The following is a 12,347-nucleotide window of genomic DNA, read 5'->3' as shown; positions in this document are numbered from 1 at the left end:
TTTAAAGCCCACTTAAAAACTTAATCTCTTCCACTCAAAGGATTAGAAACTATGGGGCCAAAAAGAAATCCCAGGAAGGAAAAAGGTTACCCTTGCACAGATACCAGTGGACCCAGCCTGTGCTGACTGTTGCTATCTACTCCAGCAGAGCGTGTGGGCATGATGCGACCTCCAAGGGTGCAGATGATATTAGCCCCAGGACCTCAACATAGGGCCTCTTCCTGTCCATGAAAACAATGACCCTGCAGGAAATAAGATATAGCAATACATTTATTTTTATTTATTAAGGGAAAACAACCAACAATAGCCCTCCCCACTCTGCTTCCTGGGTAATTAACAGCTGTCTGGATCTGGTCAAGACCAGGGTGGATCATTGGCCAAGAGGAAGTGACCTGGAGCAAAGTATTAGAGAAAAAAAAAAAAAATCGCCAGAGAGCTCCAGTTCTTATTTATGCAGAAAAATGATGTAGTAGTGCAATGTAAATTTTATCAGCTATGAAAATCTGCCCTGAGGCATCAGCTTAGGACTCAGGGACACCCAGGAAACTCCTTGCCCAGTCTGGTTGCTTTTACTGGGCTTCTGTGGGAGTCCGTGTCTGGGATGCTGTATGTAGAGGATGTTTCTGATCTGTGGGGGCAGGTGGGATAAATTAGTTATGCTAGAATGAGAATAGCAATTTCCAAAATAGAGTTCAGAAATGCTCTCCAAGGTTAGATCTATGTAATAGATTGGGTGAGGGCAGGATGTGAAAACCAGAATTATTTGTTTTTCTGTTTTTAGTATCAGGTTTAGTTTTCTGTCCTGGTGAAAGCAAGAACATACCTCATCTCAGTTTCATCTTTTAAACAAGACTAACAATACTTACCTACTTTTCTGGATTGTGGTAATGGTTGCAAGTTGATAACCAGCACAAGGGGATTATCCTGCATCTTGGCAAAGATTCAGTGAATGATAGTCCCTTTTTTACGTCTGTGTATCTGTCTATCATCTATCCAGCTGTCATCCATCTTCCTTTTCCTTCTTTTCCTTTCCTTTATTCCTTTCTCATCCTTCTCTCTCTTCCCATGTCTGTATTTCCATCTTTTGGTGTATGCGTGCATGCAATATGTATATCTGTGCACTTTTTTTTTAACATTCTTAGGTTCCAATGTTGGGAAAGGGGGGACAAAGAGAAGAGATTCCACTTGTGACAAGTTTGGAAAGTTAAGAAGTAGCCCAAACTTTTCTGCTATGTCTATTCACCATATAAATAGAATTAAGGGCAAAAAAATCAATGAACTCAATAGATGTAGAGAAAGTTTTTGACAAAATCCAGCACCCATTCATGATAAAAACACTAAAGAAACTTAGGATAGAAGGAACCTATGCCAATATCATAAAGGCTATATATGAAAAACCCAAAGCCAAACTCATTATAAATGGGGAAAAACTCAAAACATTTCCTTTAAAATCTGAACCAAGACAAGGATGTTCACTCTTACCACTCCTATTTAATATATAGTGCTAGAAATTCTAGGCAGAGCAATTAGGGAAGAAAAGGGGGTGGGGGAAGAACAAAAATAGAACAGGAAGAAATCAAATTATCACTGTTTGCAGATAATGTGATTGTATACTTAGGAGATCCAAAAAACTTTATCAAAAGACTGCTAGAGCTAATAGATTCAGCCAAGAAGCAGGTTACAAATTCAACATACAATAGCTTTCCTATATACAACAGTCAATATGCTGAGAAGGAAAACATTCCCATTCACAACCATCTCAAAAAAGAAAAAATACCTAGAATAAATCTAACCAAGGAGGTGAAAGACTTGTACAGTGAAAACTATAGAACTCGGAAGAAAGAAATTGAAGAGGAAATGAGAAGATGGAAAGACTTCCCATGTTCATGGATAGGCAGAATTAATATTTTAAAGTGAACATACTATCCAAAGCAATATGCAGATTAATGCAATTCCCATCAAAATACCAATGATGTTCATCTCAGAAGTAGAAAAAAGTCATAAAATTAATTTGGAAGAATAAAAAACTCAGAATAACCAAAGCAATTCTAAGCCAAAAAAGCAATGCTGGAGGCATCACAATACCCGACTTCAAATTATACTACAGAGCTTTGGTAACAAAAGCTGCATGATACTGGCATAAAAACAGACACATAGACCTGTGGTACAGAATAGAAGACCCAGAGACAAACCCACACATCTGCAGTCATCTGATTCTTGACAAAAGTGCCAAAAACATACATCAGAAAAAAGACAGCCTTATTAACAAGTTGTGCTGGAAAAACTAGTTATCCATATGTAAGAGAATGAAACTAGACCTTATCTCTCATACTGCACAAAAAACAGTTCAAAATGAATCAAATACTTAGGGATTAGACAAGAAATTTTGCAACTCATAAAAGAAAATGTAGAGTCTCTATTTAAGCATACAGCCAAAGGCAAAGACTTTCTCAATAGGACCCCTGAAGCTCAGGAAATAATGCCAAGAGTTACTAGATGGATGGCATCAAATTAAAAAGCTTCTGCACAGCCAAAAAACATTTAAGAATATGAAGAAAGAGTTTACAGAATGGGAGAAAATCTTTGCTAGCTACTCTTCTGATAGAGGAATAATATCTAGAATTTATAAAGAACTCAAAAAACTTAACACCAAAAAGTAAAAACAACTCAATTAATCAGCATTTACTGATTTTATAGTCATATGTAGTAGTTGGGTTCCTCCCAATAAATTTATACATACATGAAAATCAATTTTCATGATCCCCTCCTTTTCCCTCCTGTCCTCCCTCTCCTTTCCCATTCTCCTTCCAGGAGAATTTGAAATTATTTGAAATTCTTCTTTTCCTAAGGGAGAATTTTCACAACAAACTGATAACTTATTTTTACACTCACTGTGAAGTTTTTCTTAGTAGCGTTCTAAGAAAACTTGTGTAGAATGTTTCATAGTGCTAAAGGGGGGTTCAAGGCATCTCACCTTGAGCAGGACTATGCTAATGTAAGAGAGGTTTTATCAAACCTTAATTATTCACTGTGAACAAAGGCACACGAGGGCCCACATTCTGGCATTCCAACAAAGGAGTCAGCAATGAATCTGAAGAGGATATGTTTTGGGGTCAAGAATGGACAATGAGGCCCTTGGCTTGTCTGTAGTAAAGTCTTTTATGGAAGAGTTTGGGATATGATCATGGGAGATTGGAACCTGATTTTTGAAGGCTTTGACAAAGATTACTTTTTGGGGGGACTGAGGCAATAAGCCATGTAATAGGAGTCACAGTTAGAAATGTCTCATTGACGTCTATCTTCAAAATATAATGGAAGCATGAGGAATTAGAATCGAGTTGTTGAGCTGGGAAGCTGCAGGGGTCGCCCAACTGTTGGGAAATGTCAGTAAGACTGGAAGGATTGGAAGAGACGAGAAGAGTGAGACTCATTAATTCAGGGAATGGAAGCCACAGAGGGACTCAAAGAGGACCTGGGCATAGGTGATTGGTGGGCTGAGGGGAGGCCTCAGGCAGAAAGGTAACAGTGGGAAGGAGAAAGGGGCAGGGGACAGGGAGAGGGAGAGAGACCTTGGATGATTAGAGGTAAAAGAAGAGCAGTTTCACATGAGGTGTGTTTTGTATGAAGTTGGAAGTTACAAAGGAGTTTAATATAAATTTTAATATTAAAATTAAAATTTACTGACGGACATCTCTTGGGATGGATGAATCCCCCCATTAACTTTTAATTCATGGGTAAATATCACTTAATAAAAGAGTGAGGTACGATACAGTGAATATTCTCTTCCAGTTTTCATTTTTCATAGATATGGGTGTTGAGAAAGTTTGTTCACATAAATACATAGATGGGAGCAAAAGGAGTTTTATTAAAATGATATCACTCAAGTCTTTGAATTAAATTTGTGCTTTATGCCAAAAGTCAGAGTGATCTGTCATCAAAAATTATTTTTAATGATCTATCTGCTGACAATTTGATTAAGCCTTCCTTCTGTTTGTTGAAAAGTAAGCATGGAAACACAGTTGGAAAGGGATGTACTGCCCAGTCACTTTTGCCTCGTGACTTTTTTTTTTTTTTTGCTTGTGCTGGGGATTGAACCTGGGGGCATTTTACCACAGGGCTATATCTTCATTCCTTAATTTTTTTTTTTTTTTTTTTTTTTTTTTTGAGATAGGGTCTTACAAAGTTGCTGAGGCTGGCTCAAACTTACCATCCTCCTACCTCAGTCTCCTGAGTCACTGGGATTACAGGCATGCACCACCATGCCCAGCTGGCCTCCTGACTTTGACGTTTATATTTTAAGTTATTTTCCTTGGTGGCCACTTTGGTATTTTGAGGCGACACACTGTGATAAGGTTCAGGGTTTCGGAGCCAGTCTTGCCTTTTGTGCAATGGGGGAAGGGCACAGTGAGGGTGGGATCGGGAAGGGCCACAGTGGAGGCGTGAAGCAAGTGAGCACATCCCTTCTCCACAGATGCTTTCTCAGGTGGGTCCAGTAGAGGAAAGAACAAAGGAAGTGTCCAGCGAAGGTCTGGCAATTAATTTCTTCAAAACCATGGATCCTGTCTGCCTCTTAGCTTGTGTCACACTGTGAAGACCTTTTCTAGAGAAGAGCCCAGAGCAGTGAGGTATCGCTTAGGTCCTTTCAGACTCACAGAAACATAGGCAGGGTCAGTGACCTAATGGGCTGTGGGTGTGTGGACAGAGAAAGGAACCTGGACTCCCTGACCAGCTGTCGCTTCGAGTACAATGACCTTATTCCTGCCTGATGCAGCTGGTGGTAGAAAATCAATTCTTAACTCAGAAACTACCTTTTCTTCCTCAGACTCCCATATCGCATCTTGGCTTCTCCCCTGCCTTTGTGTTTCCAGGGCTCCCACTTCCTGTTTCCATTGTAGCTCTTTGCTTTTGTAATGGAACAGGGTGGATCTGGGTCCTTGTTGCACTGTTGGGGCCCCAAGGCTTGTGCTCCCTGGATTCTCTGCATTTGTTGATATATTAGCTGGTAAAGTTCAGTTTCAGGTTACTTCACTCTACTCTTGTCCCATTTGTTGACTACTTTACCTCCTAGTCTTGTTTTCTGTTTTCTTGTCCACTCTACTCTTTGTTCTTATAATTTCTGTCTGTACACATTGCCATCATTTCAATGGGGATTTCAGAGAGAGTGAGGGATTAGTAACACATGGGTTCAATATGCTGTATTTGGACTGACAGAACCTTTTATTGGAAACAATTTAGAATACATAAAACTTCAAAATGCCTAAGCTCTTTGATGTAGCTGTTCCATTTCTAGATAACTAGCCTATAGAAATTATTCTGCATGTGCAATAAAGAGATGTGTGTAAGGACATTGACTATTGCATTGATCCTGTTATAAGTTAGAAACAATTCATATGCTACAGAAATTATTGAGTAACTTCAATAAGCCTGTGCTACAGAACAGTGTGCAATAATAATAATAATAATAATAATAATAATAAATTGCTGCTGATAAACATGAAAACCAATGCAATAGAATAGAAGACAGAGACAAATCCACAATTTTATAGCTGTCTGTATTTGCAAAGGTGCCAAAAATATATCTTGGAGAAAAAACAGCCTTTTTAAAAATGATGCTGGGAACACTGGATAGCTATATGTAGAAAAATGAAATTAGACCCCTGTCTTTCAACCTGCACAAAATTCAAATCGAAATGTATTGAAGACTTAGGAATTAGACCAGAAACCTTACAATTGCTAGAAGAAACATAGGGTCAACACTCCATCATATAGATGCTGGCACCAACTTCCTTAACCTGACACCCAAAGCACAAGAAATAAAACAAAGAATCAATAAGTGGGATGCCAGAAATAAAAAGCTTCTGCATAGCAAAGGAAATGTTTATGAAAGGACGAAAGGAATGAGAGAAAATCTTGGCCAGCTAGAATTAACACAAAGAACACAGAAAAATTAACACCAAAAAAATGCAAGCAAACCCAGTAAATAAATGGGCAAAAGAACTAACTTCTTAATGGAAGAAACACAAAGAACCAATAAATACATGGAAAAATGCTCAACATCTAGCTATCAGGGAAATGCAAATCAAAACTACACTAAAATTTCATCTTACTCCAGTCAGAATGGCAATGGTCAAGAACACAAGAATAAATACTAGCAAGGTTGTGGGGAGAAAGAAACACTTGTACATTGTTGGTGGGACTGCAGACCAATACAATCACTGTGGAAAGCGTATGGAGATTCCTCAAAAAACTAAGGATGGAACTACTATATGACCCAGGTATCCCACTCTTGGGTATTTTTCCAAAAGATGTAAAATCAGCATACTACAGTGATACAACCCCATCAATGTTTATAGTAGCACAATTCACAATAGCTAAATTATGGAATCAGCCCAGGTGCTCATCAATAGATGAATGGATTAAGAAACTGTCTCTCTCTCTCTCTCACACACACACACACAAAAATGAAATTCTACTCAGCCATTACAAAGAATGAAAATATGGCATTTGCCAGTAAATGGACAAAAATGGAGAATATCATTTTAAGTGAAATTGGCCAAAATTAGAAACTCAAAGGCTGAATATTTTCTCTCATAAGTAGAAGGTATAGTACAACAAAGGAGAGAGGGAGGGAAGGATAAGATTACAAAAGGAAACAGCCAAACACAAATTAATAGATGAGTGAAAGGAAGTTGAGTAGAGTAGAGGAAGGAGAAGGGAGAGAGGACAGGAGGAAAAAAGGAGAGGGAAAGTGGGGGGTATCAAGAACCAAATCAATTTCCATACATATATGAGTTTGTCAGGATGAACCCACTACTATGTATAATAATGATAAAGCTCTAATTTAAAAATTCTGTTGACCTAAATACACAGATCTGGAAATCTGTTTAAGAAATATTCTTATATTTAAAAAGCAAAAAATGCATCTTCTATGATTCCATTTGTATTATTTAGAACCATAAAATTATAGATATTTTGATTCGTACTTACAAGTGAATGTGGAATATGGAAATTTAATTTGCTGATGTCTAGCTTGAGCCTATCAGCTTGACCATGGCCTGTCCTGTGATACAGGCCAGGCACGTACCCATGTTTTCACTCGAACCTAGAAAGGGACAGCTGCTTACCCAAAGGCTTCCTATTGAGCACTTCTTACAAGGGTCACCACTGGGCCCACTAAGCATATTGCTCATCAACAGAATGATTTCATTCTTCTCTCACCAAGGAAGACCTCAGATTCTTACTCTTCTTTCAGTTGACCTCATGAGATCATTCCTAAATGCCTAAGGTGATTTTTAAACATGTGATTGATTGCATACATTATCTATTCCTGTGTACAAACTTAAGTTACCCAAAATTAAGTGATTTAAAATCATACATTATCTCTCAGTTTCTTTGGTTCAGGAACCTCAGGGTGGCTTAGGTGGGTTCTCTTGTTCAAGGTCTCCAACATGATTCCTGCAAGACTCAACCCAGGGATGATTCCCTGCCAAGATTATCCAGCTAGCTCTTGGCACCATTCAGTTCCTTGTAGAATATTGGCTGAAGGCCACCTTTAGTTTCTTGACACTTGGGCCTCTCTGGAGGAGAGCATACACATGGCATCTGGCTTCATCAGAGTGAGCAAGTGAGCAGAAAGAGAGGGAATATGAATGAGCAAGATGAGGTCACAGTCTTATACAACCTAATCTTAGAATCAGCTTTTATCATATCCTGTTTCTTACGTAAGTCACTGAGTTCAGCCCTTAAGGTGAGACTACTGGCTACCCAGGGGCATGCGTACCAGGAAGTGGGGCATCTCAGAAGTTGCCTTTTACAGTAATGAAAAGGTAATTTAGAGGGTTGCATGAGTAAATTCATGAGCAATTTTTTTTGGTACAGTTAAAAAGAGCCTTTAAAAAGATATATTTCTAAACACATGGCACCTAAGCACAGTTGCTTGCATGTGGTAGGTACTAAAATAGTTTTTCTTTAGCTTTTTATTCTGAAATAATTTCAAAATTAAAGTTGAAAGTGAATAAAATGATCCCGTATACCCTTTATCCTTTCTAGATTCACCATATGTCAATAGTAATATTTGGACTACACTAATAGATTTGACACATTGGAGGGCAGTATTGGTAACCATCAAGGCTTGGAGCCTTGTGAGAGGTTTTGGGCAAAAGTCCTATGTGAAGTTGCCATTTCTCCAATGTTTTCTTCTTCTTCCTCCAGAAAACCCTGAGCGAGCAGCTCTGTACTTTGTCTCTGGCGTGTGCATCGGGCTGGTCCTGACCCTGGCTGCCTTGGTGATGAGGATCTCTTGCCACACAGACTGCCAGCGACGCCCCAAAAGGAAGTTCCTGCAAGACCGAGAGAGCAGCAGTGACAGCAGCGACAGCGAGGATGGCAGCTCCGACACCGCATCTGACCTCTCGGTGCGGAGACACCGCCGTTTCGAGAGGACTTTGAACAAGAACGTGTTCACTTCCGCTGAGGAGTTGGAGCGCGCCCAGCGGCTGGAGGAACGCGAGCGCATCATCAGGGAGATTTGGATGAACGGCCAGCCCGAGGCACCTGGCACCAGGAGCCTGAACCGCTACTACTAGGGGAGCAGCGGGGACCCTCAAAACCTCTTGAAGCCACCTGGAAGGGAGTAGGTCTGTAGGGATGGTGGCGGGCACAAGGAGCAGAACCCAGCCCTGCTAAATGTTGGTGGCAGAGAAGTCTGACGTGCCCATTTTCTAACCAGGACTGGTTCTCTCCAAAAGGAAACATCAAGTTGGCTCATCCATTTCCAGGTTTTGGAATGGTGCTGAAACACCCTCTCCAACAATGTGGATGGAGATTTGAGAAACGGGACTATGGTTTCTCTTGATTTCTGAGGATCTCAGAAGTTTCTACAGACTTCATTGCTATGTTATTCCTTTACAAAAGGAAAGATTCTCATAGCAAGAGAGCTGGAGTTATCAGGGTGAATAGCCCCAAAATGCAGTTTTCTAAGTGACTCCATGTTGTGGAGGTGATTGTGAACCAGAGAGCATGATCCATGCTTATTATTTAAGGCTAAATTTTTAAAATCTTGAGTTGCAATGGCAATCTCTCCATTTTAACTGACACCTCAGGGATTAAAATCCTATTTTTTAGTATAGTTCCCACCTCATTCATTAAAATGAATAGAATTATTGTATTATGGGGGATGTGTCAGTGAACTAGCAAATGTCAGCCTCAAAGGATGAAGTGTTTTAATTATAAATTGTTTATAAAAAATATATATTGACATGCATATTTGAAAATGCTGCATAAGAATTAAAATTGTGTGACCTCCTCCCCCCTTTGGAAAGAAGAAAGGTTATTATAACTTCAGATAATCATGATTTTAAACATGTTGTTTTTAAAAATTTTGGATTCCTATGAAAAGAATGGAAATGGGAGCTGAGGATGGAAACCAAAGTTAGAATGGTATAAAAAAAATAAATGTTACTTAAACTCTTTTGATTCATGCCTGTCTCTGTGGTGACACTTAGCTTAAATGACAGCCTTCTATATGGGTGGGTGTGGGCTTTTGCCAGGCACCTCAAGGATTAGAATGGAGAAATTGTCCCTGTGGAATTTTGGACATTTCATTTTCTATAGGCTATGTGTTGTGGTTGTGTATTAGTCAGGGTTCTCTAAAGGAACAGAACCAACAGGAGGTATGGTTATAAAATGGGGATTTATTAGTTTGACTTACACAACCAGAAGCGGGATAGTCCACAGTGGTTGTCTACATGCTGGGGAGCTGGAGGAACCAGTAGCTGCACAGTCCAAGATGCTGAAGCCTCAGAACAACAGAGATCAACAATGCTACCCCAGTCTGAGACTGAAGACTTTTGGAAACTCCCTGGAGAATCACTTTGGAAGAGTGAAGGAACGAGTTTGATATCCTCAGGCAATCGCAGCAGCAATCAAAAACACTTTGAAGAAGAATAAAACTTACATCTGCTGTTCCTTCCTTGTTCTTCCAACTTTTATTCCATCCAAGCCTCCAACCTATTGAACGGTGCTACCCAACTTAAGGAGGGTCTCCAATACATCCTACATGTTCTGCATCCTACATGCCAATCATGCCTAGACACACCCTCATTTATACACCCATAATCCTCAATCTTTGGCATCTCTTAATCCAATCAAGTTGACAATTTAAATTAACCATTATAGGTTGCAGTGTATTTGTTTATTGTTAGAGGAATAGAAAACTTACCTAAGGCTAGAAATAAGATGGCGGTCCCATATAGAGAGAGGAAGTTGGTGGGGAAGGAAGAGACCATATTTAGTAATGGAAGAAGCAATATCTAGTAAACAGATCAACAGGAACCATGAGATTTGCCTATCTCTTGGCTCCCTTCTCTTACTGTGGAGTAGGTTCCTTAGTCAGCCTATCTGGATACTCCAGAGCCTTCCCACTGGGAGAATCTCCCCTGCCCATGTCAGCATGCCTAAGAGGATAATCAGGGGTCTCTACTTCTTTAGCAATCAACTCTCAGTTATAGGGTGTAGAGGACTGTCTTAATGATACTCATAATCTTTGGTTGCCAAGGGAGGGGATGATACAGTTTGCTTCAAACCCTGAGTGGCTCACCAGATTATATCATTTTGGATGGCCTTATTTTGACCAGTAACAGTGCCCAGAGTCTTCAGTCAGCATCTCTGATCAGGATTCTCACCCTCCCAATTTTTGTCTTTGGCAATAGTCACAGGAATCATCACCTTTTCTGGGGCTTTAGACTAACTTCATCTATCTTGGTCTCTCCCTTTTAGGAAAGTAGAACAGCCAGGAGGTTCTTTCATCTCCAGGATTTATCCAATTGCAGGGAAAGATTATGACCATTGCTAGGCAGGGGCTACAGTACGGGCAAAGGACTTTGTAGCACTTGTCTTTACCAGTTCTCACTCCACTATTCTGATACCTTTCTTCCAAGTCTATGATGTTCCCATTTTTAGGGTGCTGGGGACATTTATCTAAGGCACATAGTACACTAGGTAACAGTTTTGCTGGTTGCTTCACTTCCATATAGCAAGGATTCCAGCTTTGCAACCTTCTGATCTTGACACCCAGTTTCACATTTTAGGTTTATCACTCCACTCCTGGTTCCAGTTTCTATAGAGGACACTTGGATTTACAACCAAAAGATATTCACCTTAAGAGGATGCATTGTTTCAAAAACCTTGAGGAGCAGATTTGGATCTGGCTGTAGGGAAGACTGGGTTCAGGGTCTCAGATGCCATCAAAAGGTTGGTCTTTTTCAGCTCTCATCTTCTCTCTCCTGTTGGTTTTATTTCCTTCTATTGCAGATGAAACTGCCCCACACTTGTACCAGTATAGTGCCTTTTGAATTGTTAGCTACTCATCAAGCTTCCACATGGCTCACAGGTTATATGTGTGAGTGTTTGGCACAGTTTCTGGATTTTTCTAGCTCAGAAATCATCAGAAGACAGAGATAGAATAGAAGGGATGCTTCTGGTGCAGTTCCTTTGTTTCTTTGTAATTACACAGAGAAGCACTAGCTGACAAAAGTCTGAGAAAACTTTAGGAAGTATAAGTTGTTTGAAGAGCCTAGGAAATTCTCTTAAGGCATGAGGAATGATCTTTGCTCCCCAACGTAATTACACAGAGAAGCACTAGCTGACAAAAGTCTGAGAAAACTTTAGGAAGTATAAGTTGTTTGAAGAGCCTAGGAAATTCTCTTAAGGTATGAGGAATGATCTTTGCTCCCCAACTTCCATAGGACCCTCTTTCTAAACCATGAGGCATAGGTGATCTTTGTCAACTCATGGTGCTCAACCACTCAGCTCAACCACTGCCATGTGGCAGGGAACACATTGTGGACACTTCCAGATTTATATCATTCCAGTGCAAGGATACAAGAGGAAGGTATCATTTTGCTCCATGGTATAGAATGTGAAACCACAGGGAAGGACTGGTGTGTGTACAGAATCTAACCATGGACCAATCATTGTGTCCCAGAAGATAGGCCTGGGTAAGAAGAGTGGAGACAGGACACTGAGAATGCTCAGTAGCCACTATACAGTGGCTATACCGATTTTTTTGTACTTCCTACTGTCTTTTTAGATATTTATTTTTACTTTTTCTTAATGTTCCCCTTTCTCTTTCTTCTCCCCTTCAAGATGGGACCATCTTTCTAACCTTGAACCACTGATCTTCTCACTCCACTCCACACATCCTAAGACATATATATTGCAGTGACTCTATAAACCACCTACATGCTGACAAATTAAAATCTCTCTCTCTCTCTCTTTCTCTCTCTCTCTTCTCTCTCTCTCTCTCTCTCTCTCTCTCTCCTCTCTCCCATTCTGTCAAAGTTTTAGAT

At 40.0% G+C, this 12,347-nt stretch overlaps 1 protein-coding gene across 6 annotated transcripts in view; it reads left to right on the top strand.

The window, feature by feature from the left end:
- The window catches only part of Eva1a (eva-1 homolog A, regulator of programmed cell death), a 54,526-nt gene extending 45,048 nt beyond the window's left edge, over window positions 1-9,478 (top strand). For all 6 annotated transcript variants that reach the window (XM_047523264.1, XM_047523268.1, XM_047523265.1 and 3 more), the window contains one exon: window positions 8,212-9,478. In XM_047523264.1, coding sequence (XP_047379220.1) covers window positions 8,212-8,585 — 374 coding nt within the window. In that variant the 3' untranslated portion in view covers window positions 8,586-9,478. The remainder of the gene's footprint in view (window positions 1-8,211) is intronic.
- Window positions 9,479-12,347: the final 2,869 nt, after the last annotated feature.

This window comes from Sciurus carolinensis, chromosome 13, assembly GCF_902686445.1.
Source record: "Sciurus carolinensis chromosome 13, mSciCar1.2, whole genome shotgun sequence".
Lineage (NCBI taxonomy): Eukaryota > Metazoa > Chordata > Mammalia > Rodentia > Sciuridae > Sciurus > Sciurus carolinensis.
The sequence above is the reverse complement of the archived record's forward strand: the minus strand, read 5'-3'. Positions and strand labels throughout refer to the sequence as shown.